Raw genomic sequence first — 27,001 nt, 5'->3', positions numbered from 1 at the left:
AAGAAGGGGGAAAACACTGAAATTCATAGCCAGTTTTATTATCTAATAGGAAGGAACACATTTCATAATCTACTGCCTAGGATGCTCTGTAATAATGTAAGAAAACTACATTAGATTATGTTTCTCAAAATGTAGTACAAAAATCACCTACATCAGAATAACTTGGATTATTAAAAATAGTGGTGAAAAGACTTTCAATTTAATTGTATTTTGATTTTTAAAGCAAATATATTAATTCTGCACTTCAAAAATTAGAAAGGGAAATCTATAACTTGTTAGAATGTAGCCTTCTGATGTCATCCAAGATGCTTGGCAGGGGAGATGGGGGCAGGTACCTGCATTTTTAACAGCTCTCAGATTGATTCCTATGCAGCTAAACTTTGAGAACCAGTGTCCAAAGTATTTAATTACATATTTAGACTAAAAGCTGGGATAATCATGGCAATAGAAAACAAACATTTGATGACATACGTCAGTTTGCAGATAGATAAAGTTAAACAATGTCCCATTTTCCCATAATTTAGAAAAAAAACTTTTTTTCTTAGGTATGGACATAATTTGGAATGCTCTACTTAATTGGATACACTAATATAAACAGTTAACTACTTGTCAGCAGAATTAATGTTCTCTGAACTATTTCATGTCTTTTTCATAGCAGAATAAATCTTGGTGATCAGGTTTTTTGGAAATACTGGAAGGTTCTGCCAAAATGTAACCCTTACTGTGATTCTGTGATTGAAATCCCATTCTTCATGTGATTATTTATTCTAAGATAGTTTCCATAAACTGAGATTCCTAATTTCACGCATCCTGCTTAATTGTATTTTATTGATGCTGATAACTAAAATTGAAACGAAGCGTTAGAGTGGATTTTGGTTTAATTTTATTTATGTTGGAGGGTAACAGAAGCTTGAATAACTTCTTTAACTTACACACTAGCCAATTTGGTAAAGCAACTATAAATAAAACAGGCTACTTCAGAAATTATTTAAAAAATTATGTCTCAAAATTTTCTGTCCTAAAAACTAAGTATATGTATTTTACATTTTAATTGTGGTATTTAATTTCATTTCAATTGTGGTATTGATTCAAATTAAAAGATGAATGTAATTTTACCAAGGATAGTTAATTTGGGGAAAATTTAATAGAAATTCAGCATATATAACATATATAAATATATATACATATATATTTATACATATATAACAAGCCTAAAGGTTTTCTAATGCATATATTACATATGTGTGTATATATATATATATATATATTTGTGTAGATAGATAGATGGACAGATAGATATAAAGCAAGGCTAAGGTTTTCTAGTGCACCTGTTTCCAAATCCCTTAATCTGACAGGTAACCGATCTTGCGTGCTTCTTTGACAGGCTTATGCAGGCAAAGATCTGGAGGAGCAGCTGCGGTCGGTGTCCAGTGTAGACGAACTCATGACTGTGCTCTACCCCGAATACTGGAAGATGTACAAGTGTCAGTTAAGGAAAGGGGGCTGGCAACACAGTAAAGAACAGGCCAACGCCAATACGAGAACAGAAGGGACTCTAAAATTTGCTGCAGCGCACTATAATGCAGAGATCTTAAAAAGTAAGTACGGGAAAGAAAATATATAATGAGCTTCCTATATCAACCCAGTGAAAATTGTCAATCTTGTCCTTTAATTTCAGCATTTATAATACCACTGAATACCTTTAGGGCCGAAAGTAAATAAAACAACAGAAAATAAGGAGTTATTTTCAAAATACAGAATTTTATGATTTCACTGTGAGTGGTTAAGATGATTTCTTGAAAAATAAAGACAGGGAGGTGCATGCATATCAACACACTGTAATTATTTTTTTTAACTGAGGTGATGTCCCATCAGAAAAAATTTTAAAACATACAGATAAATTTTACACACTATACCAGTTTAATCACTTAAACATTATGCATCATAAAAATAATTGCACATAAATTTTCTTTAGCTTTGGATATAGAAATGTTTAATTTCTAAATCATCCAAAAATCACCTTATCAAATGCTACTCGTTTCTGTGTTGCTTCATAGGGAACTTGCTTGAGAGCTGGACTTTGGTAAAAGTCACAAAAGATTATGATGTTGCACAAAATGCCATAGCATAAATAGGTGGACACTTTTAAAATGTTAACTCCTTCCTGTTGTTGGATATTAACTGCTGTAAAGGTTTGAGATTGCAAATTATTTTGAGAACAAAAGCAAACAAGCAAAATGGTTTTATGGTTGAATAACCAGTAGTTTATATCTTTTTTTCCCCAAAACTTTATTTTAGGGGAAATAGGGGGAAATTAAACTAGAACATTTAAGAAGTACATCATTTTTAATGCAGTCTTTAAAGAGTCAGCAGTGTTATAGGTAAAGCACTGACTCATTGGGAACAGAATTCCAAGAGAGGGCATGAAGGGACTAGGAGATTTTGACTTTCCTGAAAAAGCTTAAGTTCAGGATGCATGTCCCAGTTGCTGGAAAATACCCTCTCATTTCAAGTACCTATCACCAGGACATTACCGAGGTTGCCAGATCGCCTGCCTGAAAATGAGTTTTGAATTGAATCCAAAACCAAAGCCGTCATCTCATTTACATCTCAGTTTAAAAAAGGAAAATTAAACACGTTGTTTATGTTTGCTCTGAGACGCCAAAAATGCTACGTATGATAGCAAATGAGCACGAGTCTCTCTCTGCGGGTTTTATAAACATCTGTATATTAAATGTGCATTTTCTTAAGTAAAGAAAACCAAACATAAGGGCCGTAGAATCAATATTCTATTGTCATTTTGAGAAAGCGTCTAGCTGTTAGTTGTTTTTTTTTCTTTTAGAGAATACCTTTAGCTGCTCTGTTAAAGATCATATCCTCTTCCAATTCACGGGGCGATGCAGGATCCCATCAACTATTGCTCCAAAGTTATGCATCGTACTTATTAACTCTTCACTCTGAAATCAAGCGTGAGTGGCTTCCACCTGCTGTGGGTGTCTCGGCCTTGGCGGCTTCTGTGCGACTCACGGCCTTCCCTGTGACCCGACAGGTATCGACACCGAGTGGAGGAAGACGCAGTGCGTGCCGCGGGAGGCGTGCGTGGATGTGGGGAAGGAGTTCGGGGCAGCGACGAACACCTTCTTCAAGCCTCCGTGCGTGTCCGTCTACAGATGCGGCGGCTGCTGCAACAGCGAGGGCCAGCGGTGCACGAACACCAGCGCCAGCTACCTCAGCAAGGCGGTAGGCCGGGCTCTGCGCGAGCCCTGCACCCGGGCGCCGTCCTCCCTGCGGCCTTCAGAGGGCCTCAGTCCCGCCCACAGTTGCTTGTCTGGTCCCTGGGGAACGAAGTTAACGTCCCAGTAGTTGGTGCTTTCCGTGGTAGACCATCACCGAAAGAGTAATTGATGCTTCGTGAACCCTCTTTACAGAGTGGCATCCGAGAAAGCCACGTTTTAAAGGCCAAATAGAAATGCTCACGCCAGTAGCGTATTCTGCAGAAAGTCATATTCATTTTAAAAAGATATTAAGATTTAAAAAAATGATGCTGTTTTTATATTCAGGCCAAACTCTATCAAAGGGATGGCGGCCTTCTGAGTCTCTTGAAAAAACACGCCATCTTTTTCAAAGTGAGAGAAAATAAACGTGAGGGATTTTGGAATTAAAATAAATTTTTTGGAATACCTTTAATTGTGTATATTTTAAAATAATTCAGTTCAGCAGTATGATATGTGTCGCAGACAATATTGTTTATTATTATGGTGCTTGACTTAAATGAAATATAAATTTGGTTGATTTTTTTCAAGAGGTCCAGATATACCTGTTGGGTTTTCCAAAGAACAAAGGGCTGTACGTCTTTTAAAATTGGGATGACATGGAACACACTCAAAAGATAGATTTTTGAAGAATCGTTTTATCAAGTAAAACAAAATGCATCTATTAAGAGCTCATTATCTATCATTTCAGAATTGCCTTATTAGATTTAGTTGGTGGATGAAATTTTATTTGCGAAGCGCTTGTGTTGTACACGTCTGGATGACGACCATTGTAGTGCTGGGACTTTGTTGCGGTTGTCGTTCACTTCTGGAAATTCCTGCTTTTTTACAGTTCATTTATTTACTTCGCAAAAATAAGTTCCCAGTTGACAAGGTCCAAAGCTATTTTTCATGCCTGATTTCCTCCACAGATTCTTCTGTGGTGCCTTGTTAATATAGAGACAGTGTTTTAAGGTGCATCTTTAAAAAATGTCTCACGCTTTTTAGAGTCATATTAATTAAAGATTACTTTCATATTGAAATTAAATAGTTCAAAATACATCTTCTTGAGATACAGATGCCCAATGTTTGGTATAAAGGTCCTCAGCCAGGACTTTTCTCCCCAACACCAGACTCACCCCAAACAACAACAGCACCATAAAAAACACCTGGTCTTCTAGTTTTCCCTCTTTCATTGCTTGACTTCGTCTCTATTTGGAGAGAAGGAAATCGTCATTGACGTCTCCTTCTCTTGTCACAAATCCCAACTATCACCAAATCAGATATTTTATCCCCTGAGTGTCTTGAATCCCCGTGCCTAGCACCATCACTGTCGGCCAAGACACTTTTGATGCTGTTTCCGACTTATGAAGTAACATCCTCTCTGCTCTCCCTGCTCCCACGCTCCCCTCCTCCCCGCTTCCTAATCTATCCTCTAAACTGTTCCCAAGCATGAGATTTTTAAACACACAAGTCTGATGTTGTCAGTCTCCAGCTTAAAAGTCCCCCAGTGATCGCTCATTGCGCCTAGAATAATATACCAAAATCTTTATCACAGCCCCTGCCTTCTTCTGCAGCATCCTCTAGCATAACTCTCCCTTGACCTAACTTGTTGTGCTTCCAATGCTCCAGCTTCCTTCAGTTCCTGGGAACCCGTTTCCCCCTCTGCCCCAGAGCCTTTGCACACACCTCTGAGCCATCCTGGCCTTCTAGCCTCCTCCCCGCTGAGGTACCGGTTCCTCAGATCTCAACTGGGGCATCACGTGGCTCAAGGAAGTTCTGGGGGAGATTTTTCTGACCTCCTTGGTTACACTCAGTAATTCTTGTAAATGCTTTTTAGTTTCCAATACTTTTCTTTCATTTTTAAAATTCTTTTCTTTTTCTTTTTTAAATTTTTATTGGAGTAGAGTGGCTTTACAATGTTGTGTTAATTTCTGCTGTACAGCAAAGTGAATCGGCTATACGCATACATATATCCCCTCTTTCTTGGATTTCCTTCCCATTTAGGTCACCACAGAGCACTGAGTACAGTTCCCTGTGCTGTACAGTAGGTTCTCCTTAGTTATCTATTTTATACATAGTAGTGTATATATGTCAATTCCAGTCTCCCAGTTCATCCCCCCCCCTTCCCCCCTTGGTATCCATAAGTCTGTTCTCTACATCTGTGTCTCTAGCCAATACTTTTCTTTCAAAGCAGTAACTATAGCTTATAATCATATCGTTTATAATCATATAGTCATTATTATTTGAGTAATGTTTATCACCTCCATAAAGGCAAAAAGAGGTCTGTTTCATGCACTGATCACCTAGCTGCCTACCACAGAGGTAGTGCACACCCCCTTAAAGGATCCCATGAAAACTGTGGACCCTCTCACCAGAAAAAAACAAAAATATAGACACATAAGCAGCATTTCCCCCTACAGTTTCAGGGAGTTCTCTGACCCTTAACCCTTAAGTGTTGAACCAAGTTTTAAAACAATTTCTTAATGATTAATAATAATAAAATAGTTGATTAACTCACCTGTGTAATTTTTAAATGAACTGATTCTTTTACCAAACAAAAGTATATGCTAAAAATTATAGCTCGGCCTTTTAAAAATGTCTGTTTCTTTAACAAATGGAAGAGAAAATTCTCCCTTTTTTCCATTCATAGTTAATATGAGCAAAAGTCAACATTCTATTCCTCTTACTATCGGCTCACTAAATACATGTTTACTTTACACCTGTGCCAAATAGGAGTCCCTGAGGTAAAATCTGAACTTGGAAAATAGAGAATCAGTACATTGTTCGTAAGCAAAATGCATAACTTTAGTCTTCAGTTAACCATTATGTAGTGGTTTTTCTGTGACCACTGCATACTTATCCTCTACATTGGTCTAATTAGGTCTCATATTCACCTAACTGGTATCAGAGTGAAAGTATTTATGTAAGGACAAGTACGTATGTCCAACAGCATACAAACTGCTCGGTCAAGCGGGAGGCCTTAGAGAGGTTTAGACTTTAGAAATTCTAAGTCTTCAGGGCTAAAAAGAGCATTTAGTGCTAAGTTTAACTGCTATGTATAGGTATAGAATTTGACCCAGTAGCCTCAGTACTTAAACATCAAGTATGATACCGTTTTCCTATAAGAAAATTAAGTCTGCTTTAGATCATATGGAATCAGTTCTTGCTGTATTTAATCTTCTTTCACCTCCAAGCTTCATAGAATTTAGGATTACTTTTATAATACATTTATGATGTTGCTATGATTCATTTTACCTGCTTCCTCCCAATTATCTGATCATATGAAAAAAAAAATCGGGATTTGCCTATGCCATTTTTGAAGTCTGTCTGGTTTCTTGTTGGTTTACGTTTTCACATTTTGTTTGGATTTTTTCGATAGACTTGATACTTGCGATAATCACAATTCTTATAAATTCTGATCTGCATAGCAGTGGCTTTAAAATGTGTAACAACGGAGTAGTTTTCATTTTAGCATTTCAAGTTTTTAAAGATGTGCAGAATTTTGGAGTTAAAAGTTTGAAGTCAGTCGGGAAGGAAGTCCTTAGTCTTCCGAGTTCCGCTCCGGACACCCTCCTCTGACTCTACACACCCTCTTTCCTCACTTTCTCTTTCTGCCCTTCCTGGTGATTACTCCCAAACCTTTATCTCCAGCCCAGACCTCTCTCGTGGTTTCCGCAAAACCGACTCAGCCTCGTGACTCGGCTTCCCCCAGACAGGTCACAGTCAGCCTGTGTCACGCTGGAGTTACGGCCTGTCTCCCACCTCCACCCACCCTCACAAATAAACAAAAAAGTCATGAATCTTTTTCTTTTTCCAGCGTTCTCTGTCTTAGTAAATGATGCCATTCTTTTCGTTGGTCCATCTGATTATTCCTGCTTTCACCAGAAGCCCAATCAATAATTCCTGTTAACTCTACCTTCCAAACGTCTCTAGAACCCATCCGTGTCTTCATTCTGCTGACTCCACTCTGATCTGGGCCGCATCCGTCAATCACTTGGAACATGACACGTGGACCAGCCCACTAACTGATGTCCTACCTCCTTCCTGCTTCCCTCCAATCCCTTTGCCGCATTATAGCAGTGAGTTTTTTCTTTCCTAAATGAGAAGTCAGATGCTGCTCAAAACTCTCCTGTAACACTGCCTGTTGAGACTGAGCCAGCATGCAGCGAGGGTGTTGGTAAGCTGGTCTTTTCTCATTGGATTGCTCAGGCTAGCGTCTCTTCTGATCGGTTGATACCAACCTTCTAAGTTGTGAAATATTTTGAATGACACTCCTCTTTAGGTGTCTTCTTTGGGTTAAATCCTTTAACATGGTTTCCTGGGCCCTCCATGATCTGGCTGCTACTTAAATCTGCAGCTTCAATTGTCTCTGCTCTTTCCCGCAAAAGCTACTTTCCACAAATACCCAAATTCCTTTACTCTTTAAATTATGTCAAAATCTCTTACCTCCAAGTCGTTCCAGTACTGCATCCTGGGTTTGAAACATCTCCTGACACATCACCACCATGTCCCCACTTATCGAGCTGATTTCTACACATCCTTAGGCCTAGACCTAAACGTCGCCTTCACAGCATCCTGTCCTGTGCTCCGATAGCACCCTTTATTACCCGTACAATATAGCATCATTACCTTATCTGTCTGTCAGATTATTTTATTCCCCAGGCTCTAAACCCCGTGAAAGCAAAGGCTGGGTTTGGTTATTACCGTGGGGCATAATAGCGCGGTAGTTGGCATGTAGTGAACACTGGGCACTAAATAAATACTTAAATAAAAGGGAACCGATTCGGAGTCAGAGGTAGAGTTTTGAATAGGCTGGTTTTGAAGCATCTGAGTGGTATTTAGGTGGAGATACCAGAGGAAGACTGGGCATATAATTCTAGAATTCTACAGCAGTGATTGGATCTTCAGCTATAGATTTGGGAGGAAACCTCATATTGATGAGTGTGGTTTGAAGCCTTTATGTGGTTGTTACTGCTGAGAGAATTCTTGTATCAGGAGAGAGATCGGAAGCTAATACCCAGGGAAAGCCAATATTCAGTCGTTGGTATCCCGCCCATTTCTCCCTTTGATTTTGTAATATCATGCCCTTCTCCCACCCGAAGAATCCACTCAGATTTATTTTTTAAGGTAAAAGGGATAATTTGAATTTAAATTCAATTAAGCAAATATGGTGAAGCACCTACTAAGTAGTGTTTATCAAGGAGGTTTACAAACCAAGGAGAACAAGACATGAAACACCTGATGGCACTGTTTTCATTTGTCTTTGACCTTTTTACTAATTTTGCAGCTTGTAAAAGCTGGCACTCAGGTAACACTCTTTCCTGAGTTTATCTGTTTTTTTATATTTTCAATATAGTATAAATGGGAGCATGTGATGATTGCTTTCAAACATAAAAGGAAGTTTCTTACCGATATTTTCTGAAGGGGAAAAACAAAGTGTTTTGTTACAGGAATTCCAGACACATCTTTTGGCAACAAGTCACCAGTTAGAATCACATAAACTGTAAGGACAATGTACCTTAAGTAATGTAAAACCCAAGTTTTTAGTAGAAACTTCATAGAAAACTTTTATGGGGTTCCATGAAGGACAGGTTATCAGCATGTGTGAGGAAGCCAGCCGTGAGTTGAAAAGTAAAACCACATGCACTGAGCATTCCAGAGTGAGCTAATCCATAACAACTGCTCCGAAGTCCTTCCCAACTAATATCTAAGTGACTTTGAAAAGTTACACAGATCGGATGTCTTCTTGACCTCTTTCCTAAACATATGCTTTAAGTGTATTTTCTCATGAGAAATTGTATGTTTAAGACACATAACCAAAAAGTAGAAAGTGGATTTTGCAGAACGTAAATTATTTGATGGACAAAGTAGGAGCAGAAGAAAGTCATCTGCTTTTGAGCCAAACATATGGATAAAAAGTTATTTAAATGTTGGTATTGTTGTTGAATAGTGTCACTGAAGATAGGAATGAAAGAATAACTGCCAAATCTATGGGCTTTCCTTGGACATCTTGGAGTTAGAACTGGAGAAACTGTATGTGTTCATTAGTATCAACTGAAGAAGCAGCTCAGTCTGGGCCCTAAACCTCCTTTCCTCATTCTGATGTACATGAACCACATTATTTAAAATTCTGTGTTGCTGTCTTAGAAATAGCTATTCTATGTTTGTGTTATTTTATAAAGAAATAATATGAACATATAGACTAGCAAAAGCATGCCAGATTATATTGGAGTTCAAGTGTTTCTTAAAATTGTCTTTTACTGCCAAATTCATTTAAACCTAAGTAAGTAAAATGTGCAACTCTGGAATGAAACTTAGAAGTATTATTTTGCACTGCCGACAGGCATAGTTCTTCCATTAATTAAAACAGAACACTAGCAGTCTGAAGGATTACTTTATTACATTCATATGTATTTAACAAGTGGAATGCGATTTGTTCTGAATTTTTAGCTAAGTAATATTTGGCAAGCACGGTTGTTGGAAATCAGGTTTTATCCAGATGTGGGAAAAGAACTCTATACCAATACCAGTTATCAGAAGTTAATGCATCTGTTAAACAAACCACTTTTTTCCAACTTAATGTACTGATCATGTCCACAAGTTTTATTCAATATTTCTAAAACTCCTGAATTGGGGTTTTTATTTTAATTGTAGCACTGTATGTACATTTTATTTATAAAAACATGTAAAATGAATTCAATACCAGATGTAAATCTGTTAGGACCTGCTGTCTTCCCAGACCCAATTTAAGTTCCATAGACCCTTGATAGCTGGCCATGTGCTTAATATACTCAGTGGAAAGGTTAAAATAAACCCTCAATTTTCATCTTTTCCCATGTTTAGGGATTATTTCTCTAAATGTTGTGCAGTTTTTCTGTCTGACTTTGCAGTTATTAGCCATGCTCTCCAGGGGCTACAGATATGTCTACACTTAATTAACAGACTCAGGGTTGGAATATTTAAATTACATATGGTAGTGAAATATTATTCTCTGGAGAGAAATTGGTCATATTTTGAGATAAAAAGATGTTGTAAAGGAAGGCACTTTTTGTGTCATATTTTTATCCACTCAAACATTCTCTAGAATTTGGTACTAAACTGTAATCCACTTCTCAAAAAGGAAGTTCTACACCTTTTTCTTGCATAGCCTGCAAGAGAAGTAGAAATAGGAATTGTTGCTTTACAACTGTTGCTATGCTGGTGTAAACAACCTATTGTTTCAAAATGTGGCTTTATTTGAAGTCCATTCTTGTTGGTGGGAATGGACTGTTAAATATTCTTATTAAAGAATTCCAGTAGATAGCAAATGGGGACCTGTCTGTTGGAAATGTTTGTCATTTCCTCTTGTTTATTACAGTTTTACTGAATACACAATCAAAAATTATTTTCAGTTTCCATCTTTGTTTAAATGCCGTCTTTATGTAAATTCTTTTGATCTTCTCCAAAACCAGCAACTCTTTTAATATGCATATGCTGATAGTATAGCATCAGTCTCCATAGTGAATTTTATTATTATTTAGATGCTTAATTATTTACAAGCTAATACCATCTATTGTTCAAGAACAATTCACTTTATGGTATAAAACTATTTTAGGAAAATCATCATGTTCAAAATATCAAGTTATAATTATCATCACCCATTAGTATTTACTAGGTGCACATATATACACAGAATTATTAGCTAAAGCTGAACATAGTACATAAATTTTGCACTCTATGAGTTTAAATTTAAAATAGAAAGTACTATTGTGCACACATTAAAGAACAAAACAATCTGACAAGAGTATAAGGATCTTTACTGCATTAAAATATAAAGAATCTATTTATTGTTTCAAAGACTGATGTGTTTGGATAGACCTTAACTCTTTTGAGAGAAAATTATAGTCACTGTGTTGGTTTCAGTCTTTATATAAATGACAAGCACAGATTTCATAAGGGGGTTAAACTGCAGGTTCTTGCTTACCAACAGCATTTGTGGTAAACTATTTGCTGTGTTTAAAATTCTAACCTAGTATCATCATACATACACAGATTTTTTTTTCCTAATTCGCTCTCATTGTTAGTTTCGCTTAACTAAAACTAGGGACAAGAGTCATTGATTGATGACTGTTATCTTCAGATGACTGTTGACTTGAGATGACTGGTGACTTATAGGTTCTCAATAAATAGTTATTGAAAACTGAACAAAGAAAGATTTTAAATAAGTTAAAGAATTGTAATTTCTCTAATGAAGATTCAACTCAGTTTTAAAGAAGAGGAAGAAGAATCACCCAAGCAACACTGCCATGAAATCACCACCATTATTATCCCTATTTCATAAATCATGAAACAGCAGCTAAGAGAAGTTAGATAATTTTTCCAAATCACAGAAGTAGCACAGATGCAGGACTCTAATTAATGTCTATCTCTTTTTAAGACTAAGATCTTGGTTATTCTTATATCTCTAGTAGAAAAGGGAAGTTGCCAGTTATTTGAAAAGTTTATTTATTTAGGGAAACATGTGAGTTTATCATGTGATTCTAATTATTAATATTTTTCAGCTCAAAAAATGTTTACATTTTCTGAGCACATACTATCTAATTAGGAAAAAGGGCTATAGACATTCTTAGTAACATAGGGATTAAATAGAGCAATATAAAATTCACAAATTGGTCTGTAAAAAAGAAAATGGAATTTATTATACTTATTAAAAAGGAGTAGAAACTGTATTTAATCATTTTAAATGAAAAAAGAAGTCAATCAATACTCACATTTAAAGCTAGTGCAGAAAGGAGGTGGGAAATGAGAGCGGCTCCTTTAATGTGTGACAGCAGCTGGCACTGGCACAATTACGTCTTACTGTCCACACATACAGCACAGCTCAGTAGATGTTTCTAATTCTTCTGAAGTCAACAGATGAATAAAAATCTTTTTCCCTTTAATATTGGTCAAAAGCATCTTTCTCTGGACCCTTAAATTTTTTCCACACTGACACAGTCAATTAGAAAGTTAAGGAAACTGCCTGAAAAATCTCAGGTCAAAATTTGGAGGTGGACTGTGTGTTTCAAAGAGAAGAAAAGGGTTTTGACTTTAATTTTCAGCCCATTTCTTCCTTTTGATCAAATTAACTGAATTGAGCTGGCCAATTGCCTACTTGGACTCAAACAAGAGACATTTCTATGACATCAATAATTAAATATTTATTTTCCTTAATTAGAAATAATTTTTCTCTCAAACTGCACCACAGTTTTAATGCCTATGAAAAATCTTCAGCTTACAGGAAAAAACCAGTTCTCTGAACAGTGATTTGTTTTTTCAGTGCCTCTTTACCTGTCCCTTTACCCTTTTAGTCAGTGTATTCACCAACACAAATCCCTCCCACCCTTTGAAAGTAGAGCGCCAGGCTTATTTTACCAGGAAGATGCGTCTTAATGTGCGTTTTACTGATCTCCGTCTCCCTAGAACATTCTTTGAAGCCCTAGTTCCTGAATACACACCTGGTGCTTTGGGGCAGGTCCTGACTGTGGACATTCTCCACCCAGGAATGGCCGAAATCTGTCCACGATCACTGATAACACTCACTGTGGTCTCGCTCCCCTTTGGAAACCATGCCAGGGTGGAAGCCGGCATGGCAGCAGTCACTGAAAGTAGGAAGGATGCGGCTGAGGTCTGGGGGTGGGAAAGCATCGTTCACTCTTCTGCAGTAGCTGTTATCTCACAGTGCCTTATCCCTCGCTACCAGGCCCTGTTCTGCCTTGTGTCACTTGAGGCGATGCCAGATCTTGCAGTGGTTATTACACGCATTCTGTAAGCAGAAACGCCCTCGTGGCCTGACCCATCTCATCCCTTTCGCTCCAGTCACATGAGGCCACCCTTCCTGTTTCTTCATTCCCACCTGCTCCTGCCCTTCGGCCCCTGCCCTGCTGCAACCCTCAGAGTCGCTCTGTTACGCAGTTTTCTCCGCTCAGTCCTTATCGCCCTTGAAGACCTTTGACCCTGTGACCACACCCACCTTCCTGAAGCTCTCCTCTTTTGCTTCCCCTGGCTTAACAGTTCCCCTCCTGGTTCTCCATGTCGGATCAGACTTCTTCCCAAACATATTTACTGGTTCATGTGCCTTTTTTCACCCCTTATATGTTCCTGTTGCCCAGGTTTCTAGTATTAGGCGTGTTCTGTTTTCATTCAGAATGATGTCACCAAGTAATCTCATCAATGCCCAAGACTTTAATTCCAACTTTAATACCGCTGGCCTTTAAGGGGCTCTCCTAAGCTCTAAGTACATATATCTAATTGCCAGTTAAACATAAATTCTTAGGTTTTTCTGAGCTGACCTGTACATCTTTCTATCATTTCCACTATGACAGAGTTTAATTAAGTAATTTATAAATATATAAATATGAACATTAAATAAGCAATTCTAAACCACTTTATATTTCTTCTGTGATGCTGGTTCTTAATTAGGGTCGAGAGGTGTCATAAGAAGTAGAAAAACTGTAGTCTATATAGATAGTACAGAATTCTCTCTCTTAAAATAGTTATACATAGTGCAAAAGATTTCTGCCAGTGTGACATTTTACCTAATAAAAGGCTTTCATCCAAACTGCATAAACAAATGTCTTTTTAGAGAAGAAACTGGTCAAAATAATAATACTGGGATACATTGAGGCCATATGTTGAGATTACCTACATAGAATAGAAAATATTCTGGAAAGCATCTAGAATCTTGAGAATATATGCAAATAATAATAACTCACACCTACACAGCAATCAAAATACATGTCACAATCATATACGTTAGCTTACATAATTTTTAAAACAGTCCCATGAATTAATGGGTCAAATGTTACCCTGAATTTACTGGTTGTTGAAGAAATATACAGCTTCGAGAAGTTAAATGACCTTTCCAAGTTCACATAACTTATAAGTGGGGTTGCTAATAAAGGTGCCCTGTTCTGGATGTGAGTCTGTGCCCATTCCTCCTAAGGCACTTATGCTAAGAAAGTAGCTGAAGTTTTACGTGAATATATAAGAAATACATTTCAAGTGAAGAAAATGTGCATTTATAATTTAGATATTTCTATATTTCATTCTTCAAAATTCATTTCAATGAATCTCCCTGTAGGCAAGGGAGCAAGAATGGGCAAGTAATTCTATGCCCTAAATATCTGCAATGATCTTCAACTGTTGGCATGAAATTACAGCAAAGGGTGGAATCGCAAGGCTCTGGGGTGTGTTGTCTTTTTTAGCACTACACAAATGTCTGTAAAGGTACCAAACAACACACAGTTTAACTACAATTAAATTACTATGAACTGATCTTATCAAGCAGGTAATGGTCAGGATTTCACTTTCACCATTATTTCTGATCATAATTTAGATTTTAAGAATCTTTGGAATTTAAATCCTCTTAGTTTTGCCTAATCACTAATTTATTTGTATATTCAACTTAAAACATTGTTTTTGCGGAAGGGAGAGGAAAAGCTGAAGTTCTCCACTAATAATGCATTCAGAATGAGGTTTTAAACGAAATGTTAAGACTCTAATCCACCATCATGTATAATGTCCTACCCTATTTTACACTTATATTTGCATAATGCCTTCGTCAAAATAGCAGAAACGCTCCTTTACTAATGAATGTATTTATTTTTCTTTTAAACATAATAAATTCATAAGATATCTCAGATAAATGTAAAACTACTTTGAGGCTGAAGTTTAATTTGGAATGAAAGTCAGTTTTACATCTATGTATTTTATGTCTGTGTATTCAGTTTACATAAAATAGGACTCAACCAAACATTTCTAGGTTGTGTGACCAATAGCTTTGCTCTTACATCACAAAGATATTTATATCAGTGCCATGTTTTTAAACCCCTGGAATAATCTAGGACTCTGAAACGATCCTTTTTTCCTTGAACATGTTGGTCTGTCACATCTCTGCTCTGTAATCATCAGTTGGTTATCAAAATTCTAATATGCTTTATAATAGTGACATGAGATAAGCATATAGACTGTTTACTATTCTGATAAAGGATACTTATTAGACACAAAACAGTTTTTACATTGTAAGCATAAAAAACTTCAGCATCCTGCATACGTTATGCAGCACTACCTAATCATGAAGAGTTAATCTATTACACTCTTTTTGGACTCCAACATGTACCATAAAAATGCTTTATAGCATCTGTATAATTTTTCTTCTCTTGTCCCTTCTTTGTAGTTGTTTGAAATTACAGTGCCTCTCTCTCAAGGCCCCAAACCAGTAACGATCAGTTTTGCCAATCACACTTCCTGCCGCTGCATGTCTAAGCTGGATGTTTACAGACAAGCCCATTCAATTATTAGACGTTCCCTGCCAGCGACACTACCACAGTGAGTATGAATTAAATCTATTTTTTCTTCATCCTCTACTAATATAAAATTACTTCCAAGTAAACACAGTTGATTGAAAGAATTTTTGTGAAATTTGCGATAATATACCTCCGCATCAAATAAAAAGAAGACAAATTTAAAAGTGCACCGTGAACATAAAATTAAACTGAAACAAGAAAACCCATGTTATAGACAAAATAGCTCACAATATAAAAGAAGTATTTCTGTGGAATGACGCACATGCCACCAACATTCAACATTCGTGAAATCAGGTGTGCAAATTCATAGATGATGCTAAAACTAAAAATATTTGAGCCTAAGATTTTTGGTCCAAAACAAAAAGTAAATATAAATACATTATTTTCCATCTATTAGCATTCAGTTGCCTCTCTTCAGTCTCCATTAGTTTTTGTCTATATATCGATTCATATTTTTTATTTCAGCAAGGATTGAATACTGAAATTTTGATTAATACTTGAAATAATTTTTCTTAATATTACTTCAAATTAACAATCAAAGTAACATTTGTTATTCAAATTTTTTTTGCATCCTATTTTTTAGTTTGGTATATGGCAACATATGCTTCATTAGATCTTATAAAGGGCCTGGATAGAGCATCACGTAGTGACTCTATGAACAGTTTATAATGAATCATTATGCATTGCCATCTGAGACCTAGGAACTTTTTGCCCCCCAAATTAGGATGCATCTCTTTGTTCTTTAGGATAGCCAGGGAATGTGGAATGGGCGTGTAAATAAACCTTAGATAATTCCAACATTTGTAACAAAAGTATAAATAAATTGATGGCTAAACATATACATTTACCAAAAACCTTTTTAGAAACCTTTCATTTTAGTGGACTTGACAATAAAAATGATGGGCTAATAGGAGTTTTCCCTGTTGGATCTCTTTGTGCTGCTTTACTTAGTGTGACAGATAGGAGGCGTTACCTTTCCAGGGACACCGTAGGAAAAACTCAAGGATAGCCTAATTTGACTGACAGAAAGAAAAAATCTTACAGGCATCTGTGAATAAATTCATACTGATGCAAGTGGAGACAACGGCCCCCTGAAGTAGTAGGTGCGATTTTATTCACGCAGCCCTGGGAGTTCTATTCACCTGTGTCCCTTGGCAACTCATCCATTCTAAGCACTTCAGTTGTTATCTCTGTATTGATGGTTTCCAGAATTATAGTTCAAGATCTGACCATATTGATGACTTATAATATTTTATTAAGTCCCTTTTATATAGCTGTGTTTATTATTATATTAGATGTAATAGGTACAAAATCAAAGATTTATTAAGTCCGTTTATTTACCTCTACATTATTCACAGTAATGGCCTTTCATATTCTTTGAGGCCTTGAAATCACGCAGTTGTCGTTAATTCCTTCTTTTCCTTATATCACACCCGAAAGCTATTGATTATTTTGGGGGGAGGGGAGATATCTGCTCCAACCTAAACTTATCATTTCAAGTCCGTCACTGTCATCCTGATCCGCTTCTTTCTGCATGGATTTCTGATTTAATGCAGTGGTTTCAATACTAGCTTTCTTGTGTCAGATGTGTCTCCACCTCCTGTGTAATGTCACAAGTAAGCTTTAAAAGGCATCATTTCATTCATCTGACCAGAAACTGTCAGTGACTTTCAACTTCTCAAAGAATTGGGCACCGATTTTCCACCTCTGTCTTCTGGTGTCAGCCTTCCTTTCTTGTTTTGCTTCTCATTCTTCACCAAGTCTGTGTTTCACAAAGTCTGGTTCCCTAAATACCACACTTATTTCCTGCTCTGTAACTGTTTCTATTCTGACCTGGCTTAAAATAAATTTACTTTCTTTTCTGCCTTTCCAAAGCCGTATCCATTTCTCAGAGTTCAGGTAAAGGTCTTTCTGCTGCATTTGTCTCGTCCAAATACCACAGTCACCTTTGCTCCGTGAATTCCCATAGCAGTGACTATATTTACTTTATCCTTGCATGGGTTTTTTAGGGGTCTGTAACTGTTGCATGTGAACCTAGATCATGAGAGTATTTCAGGTAAGCTTATGTCTTCTGTCATGTCCAGCTAATAACACTTACAAATAATTGAGCTGTTAACTACTTTCAGGCCCTAACACACATTGTCTCATTTAACACTGACAAAAGCATCTGTGAAGTTGGTGGTAGTTAGCCTTATTTTACAGATGAAGCTGGTAATCACGCTCCAAACTTGGGAGCTAAACAAGTATACTACACTCATCAACAAATGCTTCTTAAATAAAGTAACTTATTTATCTGTATATATCTCATAGCATTTGTGTATTTTACTCATACTTTCATCATTACTTATTCTTCTAACTACTATACTGTATGCTGTTGGAGGTCAAGAAGAGACAAATGTTTGAGCAAAGAGAGCTTGGGTCTTAGTAAGCAGAGCTGAGTTAGGTCTGCCATTAATTAGCATTTTAACATTGGGTATTTCATGTGTCTGAACCTCAGTTTGCTTATGTGTAAAATGTAAAGATGTAAAGAGGATTGAAGGAAATACTGAATGCTTCTGCACTGACTATGGTGTCCAGCATCTAAGAGATAGTCATTAAAGGGCAGATTTATTATTAACGTTAAGATCCATGTTGGATTCATTTCCTTGTCTCTTGTGTTTTTCAGTGTGTTTCACTGTGTACAATAAGAAATGTATTTTATATTCCAAGCCAGTGGGCACATAACTATGTGTATATGTAATATCCATCTATGTATGTGTGTAATATTTATAATATACATATAATTTTAAAGTAGGTAACTATATATAACTTTACATGTAGTTATACAGCCATATATAGCTATAAAAATAAAACAAAGTATTATTTTAAAATATTTCCTTTAGAGTAGTGCTATTCAACCTTTTTTTTTTTTCATTATCACCCCCTAAGGATCCTTTTATAGGCATTTTTTCCTAGTCACCTCCCCCATGAAATCTGAATACCACAGACACATTTATATCTCTTTATATACCTTGAGTATATCTGGGCTTCATACATTTAAAAGGAAGTAGAAAGCTTACTTTTTATTCAGTGTAGGATTAAAAAGGACAAAATAAAAATGTTATAGTGAAAAGTTAAATAAAAATGTAAAAGCTATCAATATTGAACATAACTATTTGCTGAGAATCTTTTAAAGTAATTTATTTACTTATAAAAATGGTAATATGTCAAATTACATATGGAAATTAGCAATTGATACAAACTAACAATACAAATATAATAATTTTTAAAACATTCAAAATAATCATGTTCCGGCGAAAGTAAAATAATTTAAAAAAATAATTTAAAAAAATTTTTAAGAGAAATTAACTTTAACTTCGGCTTCATTTGAGAAAACAATGTTTAACCTATGTAGCTACTAGATATTCATTTAGAGGGTATCAACAATTTTTCTTCTCAGCATATGACATACTAATGTTTTGATTAACATTAAGCTCAAACATTATTTGAGCTTAAATACACACAATATGATCGATAACTTCCCACCTAGGTATTTATCCAAGAGAAATATAAACATATTTCCACACCATAACTTGTAGACAAATGTTCATATAAGCTCTTTAGCCTGTAACTGGGAACAAACCAACATCCATCAAAGGTGAATGAATAAACAAATTGCAGTATATCCATACAGTGGAATATTACTGAGCAGTCTAAAAAGAATGAACTGTTAATACACACAACAATATGAATGGATCTCAAAAATGTTAAGCTGAGTGAAAGAAGCTGGACTAAAAAGAATGCATACTGTATGATTCAATTTACATGAAACCCTAGAAAAGACAAAGATAATCTAGACTCAGAGAAAGCAATCAGTAGTTGCCTAAAGATGCAAGGGGTGGGGATTGACTGGGATTGAGCGAAGGGAACTTTTTGTGGGTGATGGAAATGTTCTGTATTTTGATGATGGTGAGCGTCACACAGGTGCACAAATTTGTAAAAAGGCAGTGAATTTAAAATAGCATTTTGGGACTTCCCTGGTGGTCCAGTGGGTAAGACTCTGCACTCCCAATGCAGGGGTCCTGGGTTCGATCCCTGGTCAGGGAACTAGATCCCGCATGCTGCAATTAAGACGTCTGCATGCTGCAACTAAGACCCAGCGCAGCCTAAATAAATAAATATTTTTTACAAAACAAACTTTAAAAAATAGGAGCATTTTCTTATATGCAAATTATTCCTCAGTAAAATTGATTTTTGAAATGCCAAGAGAAAAAGACCCCTTTCATTAACTATAATTTTGAAATTAGTTGAGGTTCAAAATGGTAGACGTCTTAAAATCTTTATGGTGACACTTTAAGTCAAGATTATAATGATTCCTTCAGGGGGGAGGGCTTCCCAGCACTCCTTTCTATGGAGATGAAATCCCGCTCAGATGCAGCAATGCCCCATTTCTGCTCCAGCCCTGCTCTCACCCACCACTGCTGTCAGGAGGAAGGCAAGTCATGTCTTTTCCAGATGCTTGGTGTTATGTTTACATTATTATGAGGTTAAGTAAGTAGCAGATCATTCGTTTTACGTTATTTAAGAACAGATATAACTAAGCAGTTGAAAGAATCATTCACAAAATGAGTCATTCATAAAATAATTCTTGAGTCTCTAAAAAGGACAAAGAATGTGTCTAGGGACTGTGAGAGAGGATGAAGATGAGCTTGGCGGCCCCTAACCTCTGAGCATTCATAGTCAAGGGACAACGTGCGTTATATTGATATTATTATTGTTATTATTTATTTTCCTAAATATTACTGTGCACCAAGCCACCCATGGTCTCATGCTCATAGCTAGTGCTGCCAGGTGGTGGCCTTGGTGACAGACACCACAGAACACAGAGTGTGCTCGCTGGAGGTGCTTCCTGGTTGGAAAATTCATCCTCTGCTCACTAGACCTTTTGAGTTTTGCTAAGTTCTATAAACTTTTTGTGACACTTTTTCATCTTTAAAACAAAAAAATAAAATGTTACATATAACATAATACAGTGTAAGATTTATAAACTAATCCTCACAATCTGTTCAATAACAGGATACTATATTACATATTAATCTAAGATTATAATACCATAATAGAATAACAATGATGATGTTGATAACATCTAACTCATGAGGGTGTAATGATGTTTATTATCAGTATTCATGTTGCATATTAGCCCAGTGCCTCACACACAGTAAGCATTCAATAAACATTGGCTGCTATTTTTACTAACATTTTACAAAGGAGAAAATTGAGTCTTAGAACTGTAATTAGCATATACAAAGCTAAAAACTAAAAAAAAAAAAAAAAAAGTGTCCGAAGGAGATAAAAAGTCAAGTGTTCCTTCTTCTTGACCCTATGCTTTCCCCCAATAGCATATAGCATTTCTAGTATTTTCAAAACAAAATTCAAGTCTCAATAGCAGCAGCGCCAAAAATATCATAAATTCAGAGGTAGAGGAGAGTATCTCTAACAGAAATGGTCAGTTATCATATTCATATTGATGTTCTCATAGATTATTCTCTTTTTTCCAATTATTTCCTCTTATATTTTCCTTCAGATTAAATTCCATGAATTTCTATGGCCCCGTTAATGATGGAGACTCTCTTTTTATGGAGGGAGCCATTTATGATTAAGAAGCGATGCCCAAGATTTTTCTACTTGGTGTTTATTCATTCATGAGTATTTATGTTGAGTCTTCTATGTGCATAGCACTGTGCTAGGGAACATAGGATTTTTATAAATGGATTATGTAATTTCTTAACTAAAGCAACTTATGTACCAGAGTACAAATATACACAAATATATCTAATATAATAAGTGTATAATACACTATGCTCTGCTTCATTCAGCCATTCAACAAACAGTTATTATGTGCCCTCTAGGTACTACTGTTGTGCTAGGCTATAGAGATAGATAGATAGGATTGCTATTCCAGAAGAAATCCCATAAGTGAGTCAGACATGTAACCTTAGGACTGGAATTGGTGTGGGGGAGGAGGTCACGCTGGATGCATGACTGCAGCGGAGTGTGTGATGGAGAGGATCTACGGAAGTCCAGAGAGGTCAGCAGAAGTGCAAACGCCATTCCAAGGATGGACTTCTTCTCTCTTTCCCTTCCAGTCGCTCAGGAACCACTAAAAGACACATGTAGAGACGTGATATTTACATTTTATATGATAGAAAGAACAGCCTGGTGGCAATGTAGTACTTGAATTAGAGAAGCAAAACAGGAGTTGGAAAAAGTGGAGCGGAAACTTCTGAAATAATCCAAGAGAGAAATAATAAGAGTGGGTACCAAGGCAGTGGAAGTGGGGATGGAAAGACATTTGAAATATAAGAAAGTATATGACTTGGCAACTGCGTGTGTGGGATGACAAAGAGGGAGAAGTTGAAGATGAAACTGCATGTATGATATTCAAAAAGATGGGGAACACCTGTTCACAGGAAGAACGGGTTTGAAAAGGAGAATTTAGTATTTACATGGGTACTTTGAGTTTTTGCAGCATCTCTGGGAAATCAGAGTGAAACGTTCAGCAGGCAGTGGACCTGGAGCTGGGGAGACACTGGGGTGGGGGACATGCTCGTTGGGTAGCTGCCGGCATGTAACTGGCACTTAGAGCAATTGGAAGAAATTAAACCAGCCAAGGAAAATATAGGACATAAGCAGGGAAGAGGAACAGCAGATGACACCATGGGGAATATGAATGTTTAGGAAACTCGAGAAATCACAGACTAGCAGGAGACTGAGAGAGACCAATCAGAAAACTTAGGCATAAAAACTGGGAGAGAAATATATTACCAAATCCAAAAGATATTGCAAAAGCCAACAAGAGTTGAAGGAAAGGAGTGGTGAGAGATCAAATATCAGAAAAAGCTTAAGAATGGTTAGGACTGACTCCAGGACCTGAAGGACGTGATACAGAGATAACATAGGCATTTATTAATGACCTACTATGTGCTAGGCGCACAGAGAGAGGGTGAGAAAGAATGAGGGTAAGCAAGAGAGTGAGAGAGAAAGTCTCAATTACGCATGAGAAGCTGAATCAGAGGGATCAAGTAACTTTCCCCAATGTCACACAACTAAAAATGTAGGAAAGCAGAGATTCAAACTAAATTAGGAGCCAATCCATCCCTTTGGGGGTGCAGTCATTACTGCATTTTTAACTTCTTGAAGTTAAAAACAACAACTTCAAGCATACAGTAAAGGACAAAAAAATGACATATCTTTCTGCCCCAATTCAAAATTTAACAAATATTTTGTCATATTCACTTAAGATACAACCCAAAGCCCCAATCACCGTTCTTCATCCTTGATTCCCAGAAGTAACCACTACGCAGAAATTGTACTTTTCTCATTCGTGCTTTGCTATTTTTATAGCAGGTGGATGTATTAACATACCACAAGAGATTATAGGGTACACCTTTGTGTGTTTAAATTTTTGTGTTAAAGTTGGGCCATTAGTTTTTGTCTCAACAGTATGTTTTATAGATGTAATCATATTGATTTCTGTAGGCCTGGTTTGTTCATTAAACAGCTGCATAGTAGTCCATTGGATGGATAGATAGATCGTTTTTTCATGATTATTCTATGACATTATACTATAGGGAAGGCAATATTCAAGCATTAGGAAAAGAATAAAATCAAAGGAGAGAGATGTCACATTTGAGAGACAAGTGCCTTGAAGTTAATTTTACCCAGTGGTAAATTTATTGGTTAGTTAATTGGTTATCATTAACAACGTTCCTGAAGTTATCCTAAAGAAAATAACACGTTCTGGGGACAATGAATAGACTCGAATAATTTAAGTGGGTTTAAATCTGTAAAAGCAGTAGAAGATAAATGACAAAGGCAGTGCTGAGACTATGCTTCTGGAGCTTTGAGCACCAACCTGTGGTGTTTTGTCTCTGTACAGGTACTGGGGAAGCATAGGGAGTTTTGTGAGTAGAAAAATGACAAGACATTGCTCCCCATGGCCAAGGCACCTTGAGTTGTTTTAAGGGTTAATAAAGATAGAGGATATGTATTATTTCAGCCTGATAAAGAAGCTTATCAGTCTTTCGGGGAGAGTCATGTTATGGTGAGAAAGACAAAAAGGAAGGGTGAAGAAAGGTGCAAAAATTGGCAAATCTAGCCTGAAGGCTAATTTGTTGAGTTTGTTTACTGCCTTTATTTCTTTTACAAAAGTGTTAACATTGTTTACTAAGATACCCAATAAAGCATACCTGCTTCTAAGAAGTTAGTTATTCAGGTTTATTAGGGAAACTTCATTCTTGTGACAGTTCATCTCTTCAACAAACAGAGTAGATTTACAGCCACGAAAACCTTTGATTTAGAATCTGAGTGTCTTTGGACTGTTCATCTGTTACAGTGGATCCTTAGTCCTAATGCTTAGAAACTTGAATATCCATGAGTTTTTCTTTTTCCCTTTTTAATTTTTCATTATTTCCCTTTTAATTTCAAGATTGTACATTGTTGCTTTACACAAAATAGAGATAAACAGAATAGCGTGTTTATTTTAATAAACTATTTCAGAACAGAAATGTGAAGATAATTTACCTGCCAATTAAATTGTGACATAGTCTAGCACCAGTTGATCAGAAACTACCCTTTTTTTTCAGCATTTTAAAACATGAATTTTTATTCTTCCCTGAAAATATCCTCTTTGCAGTTCAAGCCCTAGGTTCATATGCAATTATTTCTGAAATCTTAATTCATATGTCTATTCATCCTCTTTCCTACAAAGCTCATCATCTAAATATTGTCAAACACCTTCAAATGAGCACCTATGATATGAACTCAGGTAAGAGATCCCAGACCCTGAAGCGTATTTTTTTCCAAAAGGAAGTCAACCATGCTGTATAGCGTGCCTGTCTTCGGGCTCTCTGGTTTCTGCTTTCTAAAAGTTAATAATCGAGAGCACAGCATCCCTATGGCTTGCTGACTGGCTGGTAGAAATGACAGCAAAATGTGTATGACTGAGAAGACTTCATCAGTACCTCCTCTGCGCTAGGTTGTTTCTGTAATGTTACCCATAGGTAGGGGCTATTAGATCAAAGATTTTGTGACGTTTAATGTCAGGTTTACCCAGATCACACTGATGATTATTTTTAATAAATGTCCGTATTATTAGACCACATCTACCGATCATTTTCTAAAAAATTTATAGACTTTTTTAGAAATTTTAGGTTTACAGAAAAACTGAGCAGGAAGCAGAGAGTTCCCATCGCTCTCCCCCAACTAGTTCCCCCTATTATTAACATCTTTTTTTTTTTTTAAATAGGTCTTTATTGGAGTATAATTAGTGTGGTACATCTGTTACCATTGATGAGCCAATACTGATACATTATCAACTAAAATCCATAGTTTAGTATCTTTTTGTTGCACATTATATGGATTTTGACAAATGCATAATGACAGGTATCCACCATTATATTGTCTTACAGAATGTCTCACTGCCCTTGTGACCCCTGTTCAGCCCTACTTCCCTGCCCCGAAACGCTGCCCTCAACCAGTCATTTTGATGTCGTAGCGACACTCTCATGCCCTCAACACATGTTGTCATTGTTTGGGTTTTGGTTTTGCTTTCTTGTTGAGATGTGACTGTGATGAGATGAGACCAGTGGCTCTTGAAGGACATTTTTACTGAATTCCTGGTTACTATTTTATCATTTCTCTGTTCTAATTCTGTTAGTTCAAGTTAAATATAGTGATAAAAACTGACAAACTGACAAATAGAGTAACTGCTAGATTTCCATTGTTTCAACCTACCATACCTCTCTCAACCTTGTATATCCAAGCAAATCCAAAAAGTTTAAAAATTTAAAAAAGGAAAGCACCTAGGCTTCTAGACTTATCCTAGCATCCTGTGCTGCTGTGCGCCAGTTCTAGTGATCATGCAACTCAAAAACGAGCGCTCCTGCACGCAGCTAGCCAAGCGATGACTACACGGCATAACTCACGCTCTATATCCAGGTCTCAGATGGTAGCTGAGTTGTTGTATGTGGCAGGTACCTGCTTTAAAACAATCATTTATATTCACACAAAAAGTGAAAGGTTAGATGTCTAAGCCCACTTTTTATACTAATGCAACTATTGTATTAGCCTTTCACTTATTAAGTCTAGAAAAATGATTAAAACTATGGATTTTCATTAATCAGACATAATTACTATTTTTTTAATATCCTAACAAACCCAACTCCATCCACTGTTCTTCCAGTCACAAGCAAAAAAGTAACATAAGCAGACGTAAGCACAAATTAGCATGAAATCAATAAAAATCAATACCAGGTATGATAAGTATATGCATTTTATTTAGATATATTTCTGTTAAACATGTTCCTTTTTTCAGACAATTTATATAGAGCCTTTAAAATGAATATAATTCTGATTTCTACCCATAGTACTGAAGAAACTACTTAATAACATTCACTATCAAGGCCATTTTTACTTAACCACTTTTCATTTTATATTTACCACTCTTGGAAAAATATAAGCAAATCAACATCTGTGTAGATTGCTGAGTGTATTCAAGGGCCACGCATGATGAACTCAAGATGAACACAACAATTCAAAGACTTTTGGAATAAAATTGTTGAAACCAGGGCACTGGTTTTACCCAGGGCTCTGTGGCTCTGATAATGAAAGAATATAGTTGCCCCTCCACCTCCTATGCTGAGAGCAATCTTGAGCAAAAAGGGTCTGGATTGATATTAACCTGGAATGTATTACAGGTTTGAGTGATGTTGATCATAGTGGGCGAAGTTCAAACGACATCAACAGTTGGCCGTTAGGAAATCAAAACCCTATTTTGATATTTTTCAAAATTAATTATGTAGTCGGAGTTCCCCTTACTGTCTTCACAGTGGAGTACAAGAGCATCTTATTGGATGTCCAACTGAATGACGTGAAGCTCCTTGGAAGGGGTAAAGGAGAGCTCGTAGTACATGCTTTCAAACTGATATTACTGGATCACACACCACTTTTAACAAGACTTAGCAAAGGATGGCTATTTGAAGAACACACCTGTGGACTATAGATGCCACATGATCAGCAGAATTTTAATCTGCTGGGATATTGTAAAGACACCTTATTAAAAGAGCTTCCAATGAGATTAATTGATTAACAGCACAGTTCATCTCCATAGAAAGAATTTGCTTTTTAAAAAATCATTGAGTGCTACAAGTTGAATTAATATTCAATTAATGTCAACATTCATTTTGAGCAACCTATGAAATATTTTTAAAGAGATACTTAGTAAATTATATCAATAACCATTTTAATATAAATCAAGATGCAGTTCATTTTTTCCACTTAGAAATATATTACCAAGATTATAGTTATTTGAAAAAGAATAACATTTCAGCTCAGCTCTAACTAATGCCAAATAAAGGTGGTAGTATGTCTTCATTCCTTAAA

At 36.4% G+C, this 27,001-nt stretch overlaps 1 protein-coding gene across 1 annotated transcript in view; it reads left to right on the top strand.

Annotated features, from left to right (window-relative positions):
- The window catches only part of VEGFC (vascular endothelial growth factor C), a 97,725-nt gene that overhangs the window by 62,366 nt on the left and 8,358 nt on the right, over positions 1 to 27,001 (top strand). Inside the window, exons 2-4 of the mRNA XM_082444106.1 lie at positions 1,385 to 1,598; positions 3,050 to 3,240; positions 15,451 to 15,602. Of these exons, the coding sequence (XP_082300232.1) occupies positions 1,385 to 1,598; positions 3,050 to 3,240; positions 15,451 to 15,602 (557 nt within the window). The remainder of the gene's footprint in view (positions 1 to 1,384; positions 1,599 to 3,049; positions 3,241 to 15,450; positions 15,603 to 27,001) is intronic.

The sequence above is a fragment of the Balaenoptera physalus genome, assembly GCF_965194825.1.
Source record: "Balaenoptera physalus genome assembly, chromosome: 21".
NCBI lineage: Eukaryota > Metazoa > Chordata > Mammalia > Artiodactyla > Balaenopteridae > Balaenoptera > Balaenoptera physalus.
The sequence above is the reverse complement of the archived record's forward strand: the minus strand, read 5'-3'. Positions and strand labels throughout refer to the sequence as shown.